At 41.3% G+C, this 23711-nt stretch overlaps 1 protein-coding gene across 1 annotated transcript in view; it reads right to left on the bottom strand.

Moving 5' to 3' along the window:
- Positions 1-372: 372 nt before the first annotated feature.
- PEX13 (peroxisomal biogenesis factor 13) overlaps positions 373-23711 on the bottom strand; it is a 39487-nt gene continuing 16148 nt past the window's right edge. Inside the window, exon 4 of the mRNA XM_029593717.1 lies at positions 373-6675. Coding sequence (XP_029449577.1) covers positions 6371-6675 — 305 coding nt within the window. The 3' untranslated portion in view covers positions 373-6370. The remainder of the gene's footprint in view (positions 6676-23711) is intronic.

Genomic DNA, 23711 nt, shown 5'->3' on the forward strand with positions numbered 1-23711 from the left:
CTAATAAGCATTTAATAAAACCTTTAATCACATTTTCTCTCACTGGTAATTTTTGTTGGGGCAGTAAAACTTTGTTGATGGGTGATCTCTTAATAAAGACAGTTCTAGAACTGGACTTTTCTTAGGATGAGGTGAGACCTCAGTGAGGAAAATACACAGATCAAAACCAGGAGCTTAACTCCTCTCTTTGACCCCCCTCCCCCACCTTGTATATAGTATTATATTTGTGCAAAGTTTAGCCAAGAAAAATATATGCTTCCATATTTCTCCCATTTTGGGGGACACATATCAGAACCACATCATCTATGTTAACTGCAGAGGAATATTGTCGTTTCATATCCATACAACTGAAGCCAGATTGCAATTTCTGCATGCAGTGCAACACAGTTCAAAAGTTTATTAGAATAAGTTTATACACTTCAGACAACTGAACTGTTTTTAATAAAATATAAAACATCTATTTCATTAAAGTTAGCAAGCAAAATAGAGTAAGATTGTTCAGTACAGGTTCTAATTAAGCTATACGAGCAATCAGAAACAGCATTTATAGTCAATCAACTGATGCATTCACCGCCACAAAATAAGTTCAGTCGCTGTGATATGATGTGCTGGGAATGGCCAATTTGGCCTTTTCCAGCACAAAGATCCACCCCCCTTCCCAGCCCGATGTAGAAGATACCAGCTAGTTACAAAAAAGAATAATAATTTGAGCCAGCCCTACTTAGATCAGAAAAATTGCCAAATACAGAACAAATATTTATGATCTAATATATTTATTTTTTTAACTGAAAATGTGTTTTATCAAATCCTGATTACAAAACCTCTACTTCCATAATAATAAATTCATTTTATTCCAATAGCATTTCAACTTTGGCACAAGTTTCATGTTCTTTTTAAAAAAAAAGAACAGAAAACCAGTAAGAAATGACCATGCCTTAGCTGCTTGCTGCATCCATCCTGTGGCCAACAGCAAGCACAGTCTGGAATGTCAGCCATAGGATAAAGCCAACAGTTGAGAAATTGGATTTTCATGCTAGTTTAGCTTTTTTTTGGGGGGGGGGGGGGGGGGGGGGGAATAGTTCAGTGCCGATAAAGGAAGAATAGCTTCTATTCACAGATATATTTAGTGCAATAGAAAAGGTTATCATCCACAACTTGTTTGTTGACCCTTATCCAACAGAGTTCAGTCCCAAGTCCTGTTCTACAACATTCTGGCACATATCAATGATCCAGTCCATCCTTAGTTTAAGTATTTCATACATAGCTCATTAGATTTTTAAAAAACTTTTACCAGCTCTCCAGAGCAAGTTGTACTCTGGAAAATAATGCAAATTAAAAGAATTACAATTCAACATGTGCATGTAATAATCAATCCAAAGACTGAAGTGGAATAAAGGCTGAAATTTAAAAAAAAAAATAAAATAAAATAAAACCCTTTTCAAATCCCTCTTTACACCAGCATTTTTCATCTATGTGAAAGAATCTCAAGTAGGCCCCAGTGATCCATAGAAGAAAAATAATGGGGGAGACCAGGAATATTATAACACGGCAGAAAATTATTGTTGAGGTGTTGCAATTTGCGCTCATGTTGGACATTTTACATTTCAGTAGTAGTCCTGATATAACTGTATGGCTATTTCTGTAGGAGCTCCAGAAAACAATTGTCCCAAAATGTCTCTGAATAGGCTCGCCTCCACACCATGCCTCACCACCAAGACATGAACAGAGAAGCCACCTCAAAGAGCAGAGACCGTGGCATAGATTACCAACTATGCCTGTCAGGGCTGCAGGGTCAAAGAGCAACTAAACCACACATCTTGTGATGTTTTCCTCTCAAGGGGCCTGTTTCTAGTTGCTCACTGGTATTTTGCAGGTGGAGAAGTGTGTTTCATGTGCTGTCCCACAGCATAAGTTCCCAGTAGCTTTGTTATGGCAGGATTTTAAGCCAACTTAAATTCAGTGGTATCGTCATTGAATCAAAGCAAGAGGTGTGCTTTGCCGCTCCTGAAAAGGAGGGTGAGCCAGTAAGAGAGAGACAGCTGCAGTTGCCAGGAAGGTAGCTGAAAGGAAAAGCCATTTTCCACCATTTTTCCCCTCCCCGAGACAGCAGCGTAGCTCAGAGGGTCACATAATTGAGAGCTAAAGGGCTCTGGGACATCAAAATGGCCTCTGCTGCAGTACTAGGGGCTGTGCTAAGCAGGAGGTGGGGTTTCAGACTGTGCCACAGCAGTGTGCTATATTAATGGTCTGATCAAGAACATAACACGACGTTTTTCCTTCTGTGACCACTACTGGAATTTGGTGTAACTGGGTCACTCCACTGCAGAAGGGACCATCAGTGAATCGGCCATTGCTGGCTGTGAGAAAATGAACGGCAAGAAAAACAAGCAATCTCAGTCAATTTTTAAGCAAAATTCTCATGAGAGTGAATCCTGCTACGCTGAATTACCTAGCAAAAGATTTCAGGCAGGTTCTGATTATTTCCTACAGGACTATTATTGGACACAGTTTAGAAGTAAGGAAAAGGAACTTCAATTCCGCTCTATCTGAAATACAGAAAAAAAATGGATTTCTTGCATGCCGGCCTCATGCTCATCTCGTAAAACTTGGGAGTCACCATTGTTTTCAGATTCTGAGGCACAGCTCCAAGAAGGATTGCGTTTAATAAAACAGATATCTGAGTATTTGCAAAAAAAACCAAACCCCCCCCCCAAAACTGCAATAGCTCCTGCTTTATCCAGTAAGGAGCACAAGGAGAAAATCTCCTCCTAGGAAGCGGGGAGGGATAGTAGTGACAATGCATACTTCCATTCAAGATCTTCATGTCAACAGTAGAAATTCAAATCACATCGATGAAAAGGTGTACTTCCCAAAAGCTAATGGGACAGTGAGGAGACTGGCTAAAGGGAACCAGAATCTCTCTTTTTCAGCCCCTAGTGAGAACTTCCTCATCTCGGTCATTCAGTCAAGGGGACACCTGATCTAAAACTCTGTGGCTAGAAAAACAAACTCCTTTTTCTTTCAAAAAAAGAGAAAGAAAATGGCTGAGAGAAGTTTCAGCCTAGACAGTACCACTGGTCAGAATGTGAGTGAAGCTATAATGCATCCTTCTGGGGCTGGCTTGGTTTGTCTTTCATATGAGGAAACAGAGATGGACCAAAGGCAGTTCCCTTTTCTAAGGAATCCTGCAGGGCTGCTGCCTCTCCTCCAGCAAAACTTGGCAAAATTATTACTAGTTTAAACTCATGACTGGTGATCCGCATCCCACATCTGAAGGCCGGGGACTATTAACTAAAGTCCACGATAACAATCATTTTTATTGCACAGCATTGTGGCACATTTAACACACTAATCTCTAAAGGCTTAAATGACTAGTGCATTAAATTGCTGCAATAACGTGTCAAAAAATGTACACTAATAGCACACTAACCGCCTCTAGAGGCCACATCCTATCAAAGCCTGCGATACATTTAAATGAGGTGCTTTATATGATTTTTTTAAATTTTAGCAGCTTTTATGTATTAATGGGAAAATCTGAACATTAGTGTTAAGGCATTGTTTTTACTGCAAGTTAAGCAGTAACGAAGGCGTTACCATGCATTACTACTACTGCACATTGCTGAATAGGCCCCATACACGCTTTTGTTTTTGCTGTTATACTTGCTATGGAAATTTTCAGAAGTGTACCAATAAGGGCCCTCAAACTCTGGTTCTCAAAGAACACAAACAGGTCTGATGTTCAGAGCATCCACAACGAACAGTCATGAGATCTGCTTGCTTCCTGTAGCTCTGATTTATGATCAACATACATGATCAACCTTATTTTGGTTATCTTGGACTAGTTTGGGGTCCTTGGTTTTTGAAACCCAAATGACAAGCAGAATAGCCATGTACTTTTTTCTAGCTATTTCAATGTGGCCAACTCCATTCTTCCACAACAGCCACAAGTCTGGTATTCAGGATATCCAGAATGAATATGCATGAGCTATATTTGCATACAATGGAGGCAGTGCATGCAAATCTCATACTTATTCACTGTGGATATCCTGAAAACCTAGCCTGCTTGAGGCTCTCGAAGACCAAAGTTGGCCACCCCTGTACTATTTTTAACTTTACACAATACACCCGAAAGAGTTGTCTACTAAAATTTGCAGAATTGCTGCTGAATGTTCACTCCCTAGCAGTGGAATAAACTGTGAAACAGGTAATAGTACCATTTGTTTTCTTGTAGTGGTTTTCATCCTGTCAGCAGCAGTATATGACAGTTTATTGTGTTTATGACTGGAGTCTGGTGTTGCTAGTTTGTTAACCTTTAGATAAGAGGTAACAGAAAAACACAAGAAACTCTTTACGGTCAAATACCCCCAAACCTGAAATACAGATAAGCATGTATATTTGTGTAGTTACAGGACTTCTACGTCCAAGTGTTTGTGCTGATAAGTTATTTACTCACTTCATATATTTTGTTATTAAGATTTTAAACATTGCAGAAGATGCTACAGGTCAGTTAGTGGTCACACGACAGGATCTGAGTATTGAGGCCCACCTAGTAACTAAAGGATGTGCCTTCTTATGAGTTTGTAAAAATAAGACTGCTCAAAAAGCTCAAAGTAAGCATTTGTTTAAAGATCTCCTAAAATCTACCTTGGGTAGAAACTAAAAACCGTTGTCTCCCACCGTAAAAGTTACTGCATGTTGCTGCTTTGATTTCTCTTTGTCAGAGGTCCTTCTGTCCCACAAGGAGCAACAGGCATTAGCTATCTCTCTGGACAAGCAGACAATTCCTGTCACTGATAGCAGGTCAGAGTCATCCTTTGGTACTGACATCCACTTCCAAGCTTCCCGTCGTTACTGTGTCTTTCACTGCTCCAAATAATCAAAACAATTAGGTAATTTTAAAAGGTTTTAGGACCATAAATGGGCTTTTGAAAAGTGCTATGATATATGCTTTTACGTATGTAACTCCTTCAAAAATTTCACAACACTGTTTCCCAATGCCCAATATATGCCTGCTCCAGCTCCGTAGTAAGTCCTCTATATTACACCTCTTCAACTGCTAGCAAAATCGCCATTATTTTTTTTTAATTTACATAAGTGATCTGTTGCTGGCAATTTTGGGATGCTATGGCAATCAGTGAGTAAGCAGTTGGCATGTACCAGCCAAATAGTGCGTTTCCAATTACACTCCAGTAAAACTTGAGATTATTCTCCAGGAACTTTTGAGTGGCTTTGTTACCAATTACACTAAACTGGGTTTTAGCCTTGGTTAATGCACACAAAAATGCACAATTGTTTATGCTTTTCTAGTATAGCAAGGGCCACAACCAGTGAAACAAGCATGGTGTGGGGTCCATCAATCAAAACAGTGGCTTTGTGCATACTGTTTGTTTTACTTCACTTTCCTAGGCAAAAAAGGGCTGCAGGAAATTCAAATCTGTACACAACTTACTCGATTCCTCAAACAAAACAGGGCTACTAAAAACTTTAAACCCTCGCAATTAAATACATTTGAAGAAATATTTTCCACACAGTTCTGGTCCAATTCTGTCCCTGTAATATTACTTTTTATAGTAATATTTCACTTGACTGCATAAACAGTCTAGTTAAACCACTAAAGAATGCCTCCAAGCTTCCTATGAGCACTTACCAGTACCTGCTTTACACTCGCAAAGGAAGGAAGCCTGCATTTTCTCCTGGGTTGAGAGCTGCAGCACTACATGTCCTGATTCAGGCATACACGGGCACAATGAAACCAACCACCATTTGGATCAAATATGTCAATGATATAAAATGCCAAAAGTGGCTCATTTTATCTTGAAATCTTTATCCTTTCCTAATTTAGTTCGCAAAGCAAAAAAAAATCTCCCATCCATTAGTATACAGTAAGACAGAATATTTATTTTTCACCTGTGTGTTCAGGTGGGTTACATGTTTATTTACTAGTATGGATTTCTTAAATCCTAAGTTTTATTAATTCATCACTTATCTGGAAGCCCTGGGTCCTTGCCAGAAGCAATGTCAGAATACGAGCAGATTTGTAGGTTCTCAAAACAATTTACCAAATCTGATCAGCGGTTTTGTGAAGCAAAGCAGGCAGATATCTACTGCAACATTCTCAGGCCCTGCATTAGTCTGGTGGCATCTATACCAGAAGAACTCTCTGAATCAGAGGTCAATTTTGTCCTCCCAGCCATTTTGAAGTTCACAATTTTGGATGTCTTCCTAGTATAACCATTACATCAAGCCAAGCACACTTAAAATTTAAACAAAATTATTTTTCTTACCCATCTCATCACTAGCAATCTGACAGAAGAATATCCATTACCTTACAATTTTTACCTACTAAGAGATATCAAACATTTTCTTTGGCTTATCTAGTCCAATCTAGTTTTTCTTCAGTGGGACTGCAAACAACCAGATCCTTGTTAGTTTCCACAAAGGCAGACTCAAAAGCTGCTTCCTGTTCCTCCAGCGTAGTGGTAGTGTTAGCAGCAACGACAGGGGTGGCTCCCAGCTCTGGAGCTGGGGGATCTGGTTCACATAGCCTTTCCAACTCAGCTGCCTTCCTGCCTCTTCTCTTGCCCAGGATCTTGACATAATTTGAGGGCACAAAACCTGTCGTCATTTGCCCATCTAAGCTTGCTATGAGCCAGCCACGTATTTTGGGTTGTTGTTCTGGTGATTAAAAAAAAAGAACACAAACAAAATTCAGAAAATAATTTACAAATGAAAAAAAAAAAAAAGACAATCAGCCAACAATAATACTCTTGAAAAAACCCCAATGCAATACTATAAAAACTGTGACCTCATGCTTGTGAGACATGGCACTAAATGACATTAATCTCAGCACAATAATCATGAGAGACTGCAGCTTCATATACAAAATATTTCCGATTTAGAAATAAGGAGAAATTTCTTACCTGATAATTTCCTTTCACTGAGTCCAGCCAGAACAGTCCAGACATGGGTTATGCCCCCCGACCAGCTGATGGAGACAGAACAAGCTTGCTGGAGTCACCTTATATAGGTTCCCGTGCTGACCTCAGCCTGCCAGTATACTGTAACAAACTAAGATTATTATACTAAAATATACCTCCCTCCCTCTTAACCGGGGAACTTCCAAGGGAGAAAAAATGAACATAACTAAAAGACAACATGAGAGGCTGGTGATGTCATCGTTAGGGATGGAAGCCTAACCACGGAACTCCCGACTCTGTCGTGTACTGCAGCCATCCGTGCACTATTTTCATCTGAAAGTGTTGCGTTCGATTGTGTATCCATAATAGATGGCAGCCAAACACAAAACCGTGGACTTAAAGCAATTTTCTTATTCCAAAATCGTTGGAGATGAGGAGGGTGAAGACGGCACCCAGGCCTCCACCAATTCTAACACTACGGATCGGCTGACAGATACCGGCCCTATAACCGATAGCTCTGGAATGACAGAATTTCCAATGAGAGATGAAATGCATGGATGGTTTCAGGACCTCCGCACCGACATGAAACAATATAAAAAAGAGTGATTTGCTCGCATCTATCTCAGCAGTGTGAGAGGACATGGCGGCATTGGTAGGCTGCGTGGATGAACCGGAGACACAAGTGGACGGCCTTGGAGATGCCATGGTTAAGCTAGCAGAACAGCAAAAGAATATGCAGTCTGAGTGCGAGACCCTGTTAGAAAAATTGGAGGACTTGGAGAACGGCTCACGGCGGTGTAACCTGCGTATCCTGGATGTCCCCAAGTTACCGGAATTCAAGAACACGAGGGAGGTGGCGGAAAAGATTTGAGAGTCTCTCTTTTCTGAAGAAACAGTCGCCTCCGAGATATCGGACCCTCCACACCAGAGAATTGTCATTGAACAAGTTCACCAGGCTTTAGGCCTTAAACCTCAAGGGGCGGATTTTAAAAGGAGTGCGAATAGCCTACTTTTGTTTGCGCTCCAGGCGCAAACAAAAGTACGCTGGATTTTAGTAGATACGCGCGGAGCCGCGCGTATCTGCTAAAAACCTGGATCGGCGCGCGCAAGGCTATGGATTTTGTATAGCCGGCGTGCGCCGAGCCGCGCAGCCTACCCCCGTTCCCTCCAAGGCCGCTCCGAAATCGGAGCGGCCTCGGAGGGAATCCTCTAACGCCCTCCCCTCACCTTCCCCTCCCTTCCTCTACCTAACCCACCCGCCCGGCCCTGTCTACACCCCCCCCTTACCTTTGTTGGGGGATTTACGCCTCCCGGAGGGAGGCGTAAATCCCCGCGCGCCAGCGGGCCTCCTGCGCGCCGGGACGCGACCTGGGGGCGGGTACGGAGGGCGCGGCCACGCCCCCGGACCGCCCCGGGCCGTAGCCACGCCCCCGTACCCACCCCCAAAACGCTGCCGACACGCCCCGAAAACGCCGCGATGACCGGGACCGCCCCCGACACGCCCCCCTCGGAGAACCCCGGGACTTACGCGAGTCCCGGGGCTCTGCGCGCGCCGGTAGGCCTATGGAAAATAGGCTTCCCGGCGCGCAGGGCCCTGCTCGCCTAAATCCGCCCAGTTTTGGGCGGATTTAGGCGAGCAGGGCTCTTAAAATCCGCCCCCTTGTTTCTGTGTATGCACCCAACCAAGACCATGTGCCATTTTTTTAGATCCTTGGGAGACACATTACTAACATATGCGGAGGGGCCCAACACCCTAATCTTGACACATCAGCCCCTTCATCTAAGTCCCTGCAAAGGGCTACGAACATGGTCTCTACAGTCATGGCCCGATGGAATCTGGTGGACATCTGGAGACAATGGCATCCAAAGTCGCGCATATATACTTTTTTTTCCGCACCCCATAACACTTATTCCCTAATAGACAATTTTTTGGTAGACAAGTTGGTGCAGAACAGGGTGCGTGATGCAGCCATAGGAATATCACGTGGTCAGATCACGCTCCCATCTGTACTGATGTTTTATTCCATGAGGGGAAGCCAAGCAATAAATACTGGCGACTGAATGAATCCCTGCTGAAAGATGAGCCCTTTTGTACATGTCTCCAAGAGCAGATGTTAGAATTTTTCCAACTTAACCCAGTAGGCCCCACTATGAGTGATATGGTTTGGGAGTTCTTTAAAGCAGTGATGAGGGGCATATTACTTTTCCATGCTGCTTTCTGCAAAAGGGAGAAGGATAAGCGGCGATATGATTTGCTGGGTAAAATTGAAGATCTTTCACGTAAGCATATGCTGACGCAGTCTCCCCCCTTCTGTATAAACAGTTGCAAGTAGCAAGATCCGACCTTCAAGCCCTTGAGGACAATAAACAGGCCCACTTTGAGGGAGGAAACAAGGCTGGCAGGTATCTCGCCAGGAGATTGAGGGATGCACAAGGACAGTGCACTATAGCTAAAACTATAGCTAAAACTAAAAACTCCCAGCAGGAAATTGTTACTTTTTCTAGAGAAATCAGGGAATCACTCTCTCATTTTTATGCCTCCCTGTATGAAAATGATCTCAGCATAGAAGATAGGTTGATTGATGACTACCTATCCCAAATCACCTTGCCCACAGCTTCTGCGGAACAGCAGCTCTTATTAGATAAACCAATAAGTACTCCTGAGGTCCTACATGTGTTAAAATCCCTGAAATCGGGTAAGTCCCCAGGCCTAGATGGCTACTCCACTCTATACTATAAGAAATTTTCCAATATCCTGGTAGCATCCTTGACTGATTAATTTAATTATATACAAGATGGGGGCTCTATCGCAGAGGATGCCAATGTTGCGGGAATATCAGTCATTGCAAAACCAGGTTGCGATCCTACTCTATGCGGCTCATCCACCCAATCTCGCTAATTAACCTGGATCTTAAGGTTCTGACAAGGATATCAGCAGAACTTCTAAACCAGATTATACCAGGACTAATCCACACCGACCAAGTTGGTTGGCAACTGATGGCTGCAAGATTTCTGATTTAATATGGTGGGTTCAAAGAGAGCATGTTCCTTCCCTACTGCAGAAAAAGCATTTGATAGGGTACACTAGTCCTATTTATTTAAATTAATGGAGAAAAATGGATTTGGACCCTCTTTTATTCATTGGGTAAGAAGTCTATCGCTCCCCTCAGGCGTGCGTGAAAGTAAATGGAGGCTATGGGGATTGTTTCAAGGTTGGTAGGGGAATGCGGCAAGGTTGTCTACTGTCGCCCCTGCTTTTTACCCTATTTTTGGAACATTTAGCTACTAGGGTGCGCCATTCTGATCAAATTGCAGGGATACAAATAGGGGGCAAGGAATATAAGCTTTCTTTGTTCGCAGATTATATAACGGTCACGCTCACCAACCCAGATCTCTCCTTACCCAATTTGATGCATGAACTCAACCAATTTAGTGCTGTGTCTGGTTTTAAAGTGAATTATAAGTCAGAAATTTTAAATCTCAACTTGCCTTGCCTATACCCCAATTAAATGTGCTGAAAGCGCAGTTCCCTTTTAAAATGGGCCAAGTCATCCCTTAAATATTTAGGTGTCCGCATCGAGCCTTCTCTTCCCAATGTATTTCATCTTAACTACTCTCTGTTACTGAAACAAATAGATAAAGAACTGGGCCATTGGTAAAGAGAGATTTTTGTGGCTAGGGTGCATAGCTATCATAAAGATGAATGTACTGTCCACATTGTTATATTTTTTTCCCCACATTACCAGTCTTTATCTTGGCGCCATACTTCGGAAATGGCAGAAAAGAATTCATGATTTTATCTGGAACCGTAGACCACCAACGGTGTTGAGATGGGTGCTCTACCAATCAAAGGCACCGGGGGGGGGGGGGGGGGGGGGGAGGGTTGGGGTTTCCCACCATTCACTGGTATTTTGCAGCATCCCAATTAAGATCTTTATTAGCTATTTTCAGACAGAATTCTTACAAGCAAGTGGTAGTAACTGAAAAAACTGATTGGAGCAATGCCTCTTTGAGCCCTCCCATGGCAACAGAGATCCACCTTGAGGCCATTACAGTGCCTTCCCAATACACTATCCACAACCTTACAGGTGTGGAAACGTAAATTAGTGGGGGAACGGGAAATATTTTTTCTCTTTGCACCTCTTTCACAACACATTGCTCCCACCAGGAATAATGGGCGGGCTGTTTGAGTCCTGGAAGAGTAGGGGTATTATTCACTTTGAACACATGCTTACACAAGGTAGGATTATTTCTCAACAATCCTTCGCAAATAAATACAATTTCAGTGTAGTAGATTTCCTGGTCTTTGCTCAAGTCCACCACTTTATGTTTTCTCAGCTACATAACCTGGTCCAGGGAGGGGGCAAAAGCATGTTCGAGCATTATTGCGATAATATAGATAAGCTACAAGGTGCGATATAAAAAATCTATTCCCTACTGAATAAACACCTGGGCATCCGCACAAACACACTCTGGCCTGGGAGTCGAATCTAGGAGAAACTGAGTCCTGATGATTGGGATCTCACATACATGCATACTCGTAAGTATTCGGTTGCCGCTGCCCTCCAAGAGAACTGTTAATGATTATACAGATGGTACCTAACGCCAGTTAAGCTCCATGCCATATACCCCAGATTAGCAGATAAGTGTTGGCGGCAATGTGGACAAATGGGCTCCTTATACCAAATTTGGTGGTCATGCACCCCAATCTCAGATTTTTGGAGACAACTTAAGACATAGATCTCGCAATTACTGGGAGGTAGTATAGAATTAACCCCTCACCATATTTTACTTAATATTCTGCATGAAGCTTTGGATAAATATCAACAGCGATTATGTCTGCAGGTGGTCATAATGGCTCGATGTGTGGTAGGTAGCAGCACACTGGAAGCAAGTAAAGTTCTCTTCAATTTCTGATGTTCTTCTTAGGTTACACATGTACCATCGAGTGGCCTTTAATACTGTAAGCCTGCATAACCAAATGCTTTCCTTTATGAAAATATGGAAACCTTATATTGATTGGTGGGCATCTCAAACTTGAGTCTCAACAGAAACAACTGTGTCTGGCTAGCTTCTTCACATTATCAGATTAATGATAAGCTGAGCTTTGATTAATTGAACCGCATGCTATACCCATCTGGGGCTTTTATTGCCACTTTCTATTACCCTAGACATGGTCCTATTCTCATTTATCTCATAAGTGTCCTATTTAACCTTACTCAATCTGTCGAGACTATTTATTGAACTGTATATGCTGGGTTTTCCATTGTTTGGTGTACAGGGAATGCTCTCTGGGGTCATGGGGATGGGCAGAGGGGAAGGGACTCTGTTTTCTATTAAATAATAGTAAAACTCATTGATGAATGTCAGAATTGGTTTACTGTACACTTATTTGATGGCATTCAATAAACCTTAAATTGAAAAAACAAACAAAAAAAAACCAAATCCCACAACATGAACTAGGAAAAACACTACCTTAAATGAAAATGTTGATGAAGGACATATCCTTTCTGAAAGAAGAAAGAAATAATTGCATAAGAATTTACATTTGGCCCGTTAGAGCAAGTCTTGGACTGGTCCGGCTGGACTCAAGGAAAGGACATTTTCAGGTTAGAACAAATTTCTCCTTCCTCATCATCCAGCCCAGACACATGGGATATACCCAAGCTATTCCTTCCATGGATAGGAAATTGCCAAACCAGTTCAAGTCCTCTGAGTCAAAGGATGCTTCTTCCCTGGCTCGAACATCAAGGCGATAATGTTTCAAATATAAAGAAAACCAGATTGCTGCCTTGCAAATCTCCACCCACAAAAACAATCAAAACTTTGCCTACGAACTTCTTGTACTCTTAGTAGAATGTGCCCTCACATATTTGGGAGTCATCAGTTCTTTATTCACATAGACCACTTGAATGATTTCATTAAACCAATGCACCAGTGAACAGGACAAAGATGAGCTGTTTTTTTCTAAAACTATTCATTATCTTCAAATAATACAAGTGTTCTCCTTACATCCAAAGGATGTAGTTGTGGATACTCTTCCACACACCATTCTCTATAGAAGGAAGGAAGACAAACCACCTGATCTAGATGAAAGGATGAAATCATATTCAGAAGGAAATGATGGGACTATACAAATCTTCACCATCTCTTCAGGAAAACAAAATCCTCAGATATTTGTTTGGCCGAGCAAATTGCCAACAAAAATACAACCTTAAGAGTGAGAAGCTTAACTGAAATCCTCTTTAAGGGCTTAAAGGTAGAACTAGCCTCTACCATCGACCATATCTTCAAGCACACAACCTTGGCAAAGCGCTCCCAAACCTAGAAGGCTGGCAACCGTTGTCACAATTACCCAAGAGGGAAATTCCAGATTCACCCCCTTTTCCAAATTCTTGGTTATCAACCATCACACCAAACTCTCCCTCATTTCTTCCCTAACAGAGAGCCTGATGACATAATCCTTAGGCTGAGGATCCCACCTGGTCAGCAGGGCCCTCTGCTAGGGTCTTACATGAGCCCTTGCTCAAGGAACGAGATCTAAGGCTGCTGCAATGCAATCTAACACTTGAAGATAATTCTACACTATGGGCCTCATGGTGTCCAGTAAGACATGGAACTGCACCTGAAATGTCTGTATCCTTTGTACTGTTAACCTCACACGGCCTCCCTTCATGTCAAAACATACTCCCAAATATACCAGACACTGTGATTTGCTCTTTGGAAAGTTCAAACACCCTACCTAGCTCCTGCAACAATTGGACCACCCATGGCTACCTCACTCTCTTGGGCCAACTGCACTCTGACCAACCAATCGTTCAGATAAGGCTGGACCAAAATACCTTCTTGATGCAAAAAGGCTGCCACTCCTACCATGACCTTGGACAAAGTTCTTGAAAATGTTTCCAGACCAATGCCCAATACTGAAAATGACCTCTCAGTATGAAGGCAGATACTTCTGATGGTCCAACCTAATCAGAATATGTATATATATTTCCATCAAATTCAAGGACATTAGGAATTCTCCTTGTCTTACCTCCACTATACTGTAACCAACCTAACTTTTTATTCTGGTGAGGAACCCTCAAAGCCTTAAATATTTATTTGATTTACTATATATTCTGCCTTTCAGACACTTCAAAGCAGATTACATTTAGATACTGTATGTATTTACTTGTCCTCTAAGGGCTCACAATCTAAGTTGGCAGTGTTGCCCTTCTTTAAATACAAATCAGTAGAAAAGTTCCCTCCTTTTGGAAAAAGCAAAGTAAATTGAATATCTACCTTGACCCCACTGAGCCAATTGCTTTGGAACTACCACGCCTATATCAAGGAGACAATCGAGTGCAACATGAATGACCTTCCGCTTCCAAGAGGAAAGGTAAGGAAAAAACATAAAAACATCTGAAATTGGATGGACCAACTCCAACATGTACCCATTTTGAATGACATCTAAGACCCACTGGTCTGAAATAATCTGGAGCTATCTCCAAAGGAATTCGGTTAACCGACGTTCTATTTTCTGATTTGCAGACTGAGTCGTCACATCTTCACTAAAAGCCTCAGGAAGCTGCTGTACTTCCCAAACCCCCAATCTTCCCTCCTTTCTTGAAATTATGAAAGTACTGAAACTATTAAAATGTTTAACTGTCTTCTGGATGATTTTCCTGGCTTGAATTTTCTTGAATCCCTAAACAGACTCCTACAGGGCAACTGTAACAAGGAACCTTTTCTCCTATTTTCTGGAAGCCTGGGAACCTTAGATTCCCCTCAAGCTTTGGCAATCTTCTCCAGGATCTTTCCGAACCTTTGAGGGAAAGCTTAGACAACTGACCCTTGGAAATCAAAGTCTGCCAACCATTTCTTAAGCCACAACAAATTGAAGCCATCCTCCTGGCTGAAGTATGAACCAAGTCAAAGGATGCATCTGCTAAAAATGCTGTATATGGTTCCATTTGTATTACCTCCTCAAGAGGGAACAACTGCTATCTGCAAATCTTGCTGCATTTGTTAAGAATGATACAAAGTAGCCCTGGCCACAATACAGCTACATGAGGACATCTGCAGAGACATACTCGCAGCTTCAAAAGCTTGAATAAGCGCCACCTCTATCTTCCTATCCTGAGCATCTCAGAAAGCCGAACCACCTTCAACAGAATTGTGGTCCTTTTCATCACAGAACAAACTAGTATATCCACTTTAGGGAACCTTAGCTTTTCTGCCTCTTGGGAGATAAGGGGATATAACTTTATTAAAAAGCGCTCCCCCTACTTTTGAAACTGGCTTCCATGGAATCCCATTCCAAGTCAATTAAATACTTAAGTGACTGGTTGTATTAGACAGGGACTGACAATGTGAAAAATCTCGGTGTTATGGGGCAAGTTAGGCCCCCAGAGAATTGAACCACTGACTGAGCTGTATAAATAGCAAATATATATTTTATTAAGCTTTTTGGCTTCTCTTTTCTGTTAAATTTATTTTATTTATTTATTTATTTATTTATTTAACACTTTTTTTATACCGGCATTCGTAGGACACATCATGTCGGTTTCTCTGAAAAAAAATAATTACTGAATTATGTGTGCTAGTGGCTAGTCTCAGAGGCCCTCAGGAAACCTATAGGTCACATTTCACTGGCCTTTTTGATGCAGCACGTGGCAGGGTCCCCTGCCCTAGGACTGAAATGCATGGGAAAGGAACATGTACACAGCGTAATTTATGACTGAATATTGGCAGGAAAAATCAGACAAAGAACGAGATACTCTATACAAATCATCCCAAGACAAATGCCTTTGTATTGGCAGTAATGGACATGCTATACCCAGTGCCGAGTCCCTAGAATTGGTGACTGTTCTATGGCTGAGAATCATGAGACGATATCAGGGAAGTGAGCAGATTTAACATACATATATTCTGGTTTTGATTTACTTGTTCTAGGCATATAATTTTCTTGTATCTTTTATTACATTTATATTTTTCCCTTGTTTACATTATATCATTCTTATGTACTTCCTTCTTGTGCTTTCCTTCTTGTACCTTATGTACTTCCTTCTTGTACCTTCTTCTTATGTACCTTCTTATGTACATAAGGAGGTACCTTCTTGTACCTTCCTTCTTGTACTTCTTGACATCTCGGCTGCATTTGACACGGTGAATCACTCCATCCTCCTCAAACTACTTACAGACATCGGGATAACAGAAACAGCATTCAAATGGTTAGACTCTTTCCTCAATAACAGAGGATACAAAGTAAAAATCAATAACAAAGAGTCTCCTCGCATCAACTCCACAAGAGGCGTACCTCAGGGCTCTTCCCTGTCACCTACACTCTTCAATATATACCTGCTCCCCCTCTGTCAGCTGCTTACGAAGCTAAAACTTAAACACTATCTATATGCAGACGACGTTCAAATCCTGATCCCGATAACCGAATCCCTCTCAAAAACACTTAAATTCTGGGACAACTGTCTTCAAGACATCAACCACCTCCTAACGAACCTAAACCTAGTGCTGAACACATCTAAGACGGAACTGCTCCTTATTTCTCCCAACCTCAGTGATAACCTTCACCTGTCCCACACCAACACCCTGGTCAGCCAAGTAAGAAATCTCGGCGTTATAATTGATAACCAGCTAAATCTAAAGAGGTTCATCAACAACACAACCAAGGACTGCTTCTTCAAACTTCAGGTGTTAAAGAGACTCAAACCGCTTCTGTATTTCCAGGACTTCAGATCAGTACTCCAAGCCATCATTTTTTCCAAATTAGACTATAGCAATTCAATTCTACTAGGTCTTCCCACCTCTTCCACCAAACCGCTTCAAATGCTGCAAAACTCGGCCGCCAGAATCTTATCAAACGCCAACAGAAGAGACCACATCACACCTATCCTAAAAAATCTGCATTGGCTTCCTATAAGCTTCAGAATCTTACACAAATGTCTCACCATCATTCACAAATCAGTTTACAATCAAACCCCCATCGATATCCAATACCCACTCACTCTACACACGTCCCTAAGACCGATCAAACTTAGGCAGAGGGAGCAACAAGAACCTATTAAGGTTCCTTTCTGTTTTGTTTTGTTTTTGTATTTTTTTTTTTGCAAAGGAGATTCAGCTAGCAAGAACTAGAAAGGAGGAAGAAGGGGAAAGGGGCAGTTACAGATTAAAATCTGAAGCCCACAACCAAAATCCCTGGAAGCTCCCTGGTCTAGGCTGTATTCAACTGAGAGAGGAAGCATAAGGCTTTCATCACAGGACTGCCAGCAATCCAAATACTTTTTTTTTCTCCAGTCTGTCTAACCAGGCCTCAAGTGTAGGAAATTATTTTAAGCAGTAGCTAGCTTGCGGAAGAGTATTGTACTGCGATAGAAAGGAATGAAGCAGATAAATCACTGATATTATTAGTGTAATTATTTGATACAAGTCCTATAAGTTCTGAGAATAAATATGCTACTTTTCTTAGCCTGCCTGCAACAAAAAACATGTTCTGAGATCAGATATATTGAAAGAGCAGTTACTCAAGAGGGCTAACTGTGCAGATATCTGAACAAAACAGGACCAGTAGCCTCTTGGCCACACCTAACTGCTTTGCTGATGTGATAACAGATAGTTGGGGGCCTCAAAAAACACATGGGGATTGGCCCAGAGGAGAAACTAGAGCAAAAGTCAGAAGAATTAACTTAAAAAGACCTACTTCGAACTAACTGTTTGAAACCAGATAACGAACAGCTCAGAGGAAAAGCTTTGGAACATTACCAGTGGTTAATGGAGTGACCGATGAGCTGTTGTTGACTTCAACACGTTTTGTGTTCCCAAATTTTCCAAAAATATATCACATTGGGAACTGTGAGGAAAATATTTTTGTATGTATATGTTCTTTATTGCAATCTTGTATGCTTTATTGCTTATTCTCAGACTTGTAAGTGAAACTTTTATGCTTATAAATAAGTGTGCTGTGTAATCTATGACAAAAATCACTATACTTTCATACCCAGTACACTCAGCCACAGCATGGGAAGCCTGCCTACCATCTGCCAGAGGCAGAGAATACTGGCAGCACGGGAACTTATATAGGGAGATGTCAGCAAGTCTACTGTTCTTTGTCTCCATTTGCCAGGTGGGGGTGCATAACTTATGCATCTGAACTAGTCTGGCTGGATGAAGAGTAAATTATTTTTGTAGGTACTATACAGATTTCAACAAAATTTCCCCAAATCCAATTTTCAGGATTTCCACACTAAATATGCAGGAGATCTATTTGCATGTACTTTCTTCATTGCATGCAAATAGTCCTCAGGCATATTCATTATGGAAATCATGAAAACCTAACTGGGTTGTTGCCCTGGAGGACCCGATTTGGGGATCTTTACATAGACAAATCAAGAATGTAGTTATGCTTTACACAGAAACGTCTGCAGAAAAGAACCAAATGGTCCACTAGTATGCCTAGTAAGCTTATGGTAATATCTGCTGTGCCCTGTAGGTTACCCCATACCATAAAAAAAAGACAGGGTCCTCATTGGTTGGTGTTTGAATCCAATTCCCTGTTACACCTTGCCATTGAAGCAGAAAGCAATGTTAGAATTGCATCAACAGTATCAAGGCTTATTGGTTTAGGGCAGTAACCGCCGTATCAGCAAATTACCCTTATACTTGTTTCCCCAGACTGTATAAGTCGGGGACTTTGTTGGTTGCTGCATGAATCTAATTCCCCTTTTCCTCCTGTCGTTGAAGCAGAGAGCAATGATGGCATTGCGTTAAAAGTATCAAGGCTTATTGGTTGAAGGGTGGTAACTGCCACATTAGCAAGTTACTCCATGCACTCTTTTCTTCTTTTCCATTGTTCAGCCTTTAGGGATCCACAATATTTATCCCATGCAGTTTTGAATTCTTTCACGGTTTTGGTTTTCACCACCTCCTCCGGGAGGGCATTCCGGGCATCCACCACACTTCTCAATGAAGAAATATTTTCTAACATTCGGTCTGAGACGTCCCCCCTGGAGTTTCATTTTGTGACCCCTAGTTCTACTGATTTCTTTCCAACGGAAAAGGTTTGACATTTGTACATCATTAAAACCTTTTAGGTATCTGAATGTATCATATCACCTCTGTGCCTTCTCTCTTCCAGGGTATACATATTCATATCCTTCGGTCTCTCCCCATAGATCTTCGGATACTGAATCCACATCATTTTGGTAGCCCTTCTCTGGACCACCTCCATCCGGTCTCCATCTCTTTTGAGATAAGGGCTCCAGAACTGAACACAGTACTCCAGTGAGGTGTCAACAAGGACCTGTACAAGGGCATCACCACCTCCATTTTCTTACTGATTATTCCTCTCTATGCAGCCCAACATTCTTCTGGCTTTGGCTATCGCCTTGTCAAATTGCTTCACCACCTTCAGATCTTCAGACACTATCACACCCAGGTCCCTTTCACAGTCCATGCTCATTAGTCTTTTATCACCCATCACGTAAAGCTCTTTTGGATTGCCGCACCTCACATGTTTTTCTGTATCATCTCTTAGCTTTCTGAGCATCTCAGAACCTCCTTCAGGGAACCTTCCTCCCCAGCTGGGACCTGCCATAAAATGTACATAGGGCTAAAAGAACCCTGCACCCAACTGGGATAGAAAAATTACTAGGTTGTGGATGTGGCAGAAGCAGGGAAGGCTGTGCTCAAAACCAGAGAACCTTAGGCATCTCCAGGGCACAAGTCTTCCCAAAAAGACTCTAGACACTATGGTGACTTTGAAAGAGTTTTTCGTGTTCTCCTTTTTGTAAGTAAGCTGAAGGGAAAGGTCACTTCCAAGACTTGACAACCCCAGGAGAAGCTAGTGGCACAAAGCAAAAATCCACCAGCCACTCTTAAATATAGCAAAACCAGTAGAAAAGTTTTAGAATTCTGTGTAGCTAAAATAAAACAGAAAACTTTATCACAAAAGTGTGAAATTGTAAAGAAAGTTTGCCTACTACAACACTCAAAAAAGTAGGAGGTAGAAATAGGCCCAAAAGAGGAAGCAACAGCTAAAACACAAAACTGGATATTTTAACAATCTGTTGACTATTAAAGCACTGAGAGCAAAAGGAGAAACTAACAGTCAGCAGTTCTGCTGGAAGCAAGTGACTTGAGGGGCAAAGGGAACTGATAAAAAAAGAATTGCCCAACTGGGTCAGATCAAAAGTTCCTCGACTCCAGCATCCTGTCGCACAGAGTGGTGAGTTGCAGGTGTAAGAAACAGGACATATGCAGTTTAAAAGATGTACAGAATCTGGGGTTACATCCTTGGCTTCTGTCAAATGTCTTAAAACTCCTACATCTGTAAAATGTGGCCAATTCCCTATTTTGAATCCACTTCTATTTGACTCCACAATGTCCTGTGGCAATCAGCGCCACAAATTTACCTAGCAATGTGAGAAGCAGCACAACCTTTTGTTTTAAGTGGCACCTGCACTGTATTACAAGGCAATAATAGTTCATCATTTACTTTCTCCACACTTTTCATGATTGTATATAGTGTGGCTATAAAAAGTCTATACCCCCTTCCAAAATGTTCACCTTCTGTTATCTTATAGCCTGGAAGTAAAATGTATTAAAAACATCCCACTCCACAACTGCCAATTGAAAAATATATTCCAGAATTTCTTAGAAAATTAAGTAGAAATAAAAACATGGAACAGCTTGGTTAGATAAGTGTTTAAGTGTTCATGCCCCTTGTACATCTAAATTAATCTTAAATACTTAAAGCTTTCAAAGGCATTCACTAAGTAAACTGGCAGATTGTGATACATTGCAGGAGGACCTTGCAAGACTGGAAGATTGGGCATCTAAATGGCAGATGAAATTTAATGTGGACAAGTGCAAAGTGATGTATATAGGGGAAAAATAACCCATGCTACAGTTACACAATGTTAGGTTCCATATTAGGAGCTACCACCCAAGAAAGAGATCTAGGCATCATAGTGGATAATACATTGAAATTGTTGGCTCAGTTTGCTGTGGCAGTCAAAAAAGCAAACAAACAATGTTAGGAATTATTAGGAAGGGAATGGTTAATAAAACGGAAAATGTCATAATGCCTCTGTACTGCTCCATAGTGAGACCACCCCTTGAGAACTGTGTACAGTTTTGGTCACCACATCTTAAAAACAAAAAAAAAAGAAAAAAAAAAAAAAGATATAGTTGCACTGGAGAAGGTACAGAGAAGGGCGACCAAAATAATAAAGGGGATGGAACAGCTCCCCTATGAAGAAAGGCTGAAGAGGTTAGGGCTGTTCAGCTTGGAGAAGAGACGGCTGAGGGGGGATATGATAGAGGTCTTTAAGATCATGAGAGGTCTTGAACAAGCAGATGTGAATCTGTTATTTACACTTTTGGATAATAGAAGGACTAGGGGGCACTCCATGAAGTTAGCAAGTAGCACATTTAAGACTAATTGGAGAAAATTCTTTTTCACTCAATGCAGAGAATGTGCTTGGTGCATTTCGTGTAGCTGGGTTTAAAAAAGGTTTGGATAAGTTCTTGGAGGAGAAGTCCATTAACTGCTATTAATCAAGTTGACTTAGGGAATGTCCTCTGCTATTACTGGCATCAGTAGCATGGGATCTTCTAAGCCAGATTCTTATAGCCTGGTTTGGCCTCTGTTGGAAACAGGATGCTGGGCTTGATGGACCCTTGGTCTGACCCAGCGTGGCAATTTCTTGTTCTTATCTCTGTTAAATTACACTGATTCATATGCCAACAGTATAAATTGTTGTGTATTGGGATATTATATTTCTGGGTAATGCATTTCGAAACAGAGAACTAATAACAGTTCTTATTAGTTCTCTGTTTCGAAATGCATTACCCAGAAAAGACCCAATCATGGATCTATCAAAGGAACCGTGGAACAAATGTATGGAAAACACAGATTTAGTACAAGTATAAAAGAATTACAAAATGCATGAATATTCCTCGGAGTATGGTCAAGACAATTAAAACATGGAAGGTGTAAGGCATCAAGACCCAACCTAGATAAGACCATCCCTCCAAACTGAATGACTGAGCATTGTGAGATAATCAGTGGCAACCAAGAGGCCAATGGCACCTTTGAAAGAGCTACAGGCTTCCATGGCCAAGACTGGTCAGTGTGTGTATGAAGACTAAACTACACCAAAACTGAAATAACTTTTATACTGTTCCAAAAATATAATATCCCAATACACAACAAAACCAGTAGAACAGACTTTTCAGTTTCTTTTTACAATTCTGTAACCAATATCAACACTATGGTAATTATAGCTAAATCTTAAATGAGCTTTCAAGTTTTACAAAATCAATATAAAATTTATAGACATAAAACATGTACATATTAGTATAAGGATCCTATACACGTTACACAAAAGCTCACAAATTTTTATAGAAGGTAGGAAAACAGCAAAACCTGTGTAAATAATTTTAGGTAAATCATATTCTCCAATAGGCCACCATCTTTGGAATTCTTTTATCCTAATACTCTCACTTCTTCATGAAGAGGCTCTCTCTCCCTTCTCTGCAAGATTTTCTTTTACCAATTTTACCCCACTGTCTTTTACCCACAAAATTCCACTTTGCTTCTCAAATAATAATCCATCCGATGTATTCTTCTCAGTTTTCTATACAAGCTTTTTCCCTTTCCCGACACAGCGTTTTGGCATCAGATGCCTGTATCAGGGGAATGGAATGGTCTCCATAGCTGAGAACTGGTTTGCTACCTTCTTCTCAAAAGAATCATTATGGTACATTGTCATACATGTACTAAGCAGGGTAGGGTAGCAAGAAGCCATTACTCAAGGAAGCCCACCTTGAATCCCATTTGAAGTATTCAAAGGAACACTCGGGGGATATTGTAGCCATGTGGCAAACCATTTAGTGGTGTGAAGAAACTAAAAAACAATTTTGATCACTCTAAATTGTATTTTCCGTAGATAGGATGAATTAGCCATTACATGTGGGTGATGTCATCTGGCGACAGCAAAGAGACTCAACCCTCCAAGCTAGTAGAGCTTTGAGCTTTATTGAGCATGTGCAGGAGTTCCCGCGTGAGCATTGCTTCATGAGCCTCTCAGTCTATCAACAGAAAACACCATTTACTGTAAGCAAACTTGCTTTTTCTGTTGATAAGTAGGCTGAATTAGTCATACAAAGCAACTATTGATGAAGAAAAAGATCAAATTAAAGATGTTTTAAGAAGTTCTGAGATGTTTAAAGAAAAAATTGAAAGAAGAGACCAAGGACACATCTGTGCCTGGGCAAAAAGTGAGAGTAGGCTCATGAGGCAACTCCCAAACATGGTCAGTAGAGCTCAAAACTCCACTAGCTTGGAGAGAGAAGTTTGTTTTTTGCTGCCAGATGATGTCACCCACATGTAAAGGCTAATTCAGCCTGCTTACAGATGGAAAATAGAATGTTTTAGCCTGAATGGAAAGCGTTACCTTTGCACAAACCCACAGCACATCACCCAGAGAATACCATCCCTATTGGGAAGCATGGTGGTGGCAGCATGTTATGGGGATTTTACTCATTGGCAGGGACTGGGGTAATTATCAGGATAGAAGGGACAAGGAATGGAGAAAAGTATGGAAATGTCTTTGAGGAAATTCTTCCCTTTCACTGCAAGAAAACTGAAACTGGGATGGAAGTTCATTTTCAGCATGACAATGACCTGAACCTACACTGGAGTGGCTATGGAACAAAAACATAGCTCATTCAGAGCCCAGACTTCAATACAATTGAAAATCTGTGGCATGCCTTGAAAACCGCTGTCCATCA

This window comes from Rhinatrema bivittatum, chromosome 3, assembly GCF_901001135.1.
Source record: "Rhinatrema bivittatum chromosome 3, aRhiBiv1.1, whole genome shotgun sequence".
Classification (NCBI taxonomy): domain Eukaryota; kingdom Metazoa; phylum Chordata; class Amphibia; order Gymnophiona; family Rhinatrematidae; genus Rhinatrema; species Rhinatrema bivittatum.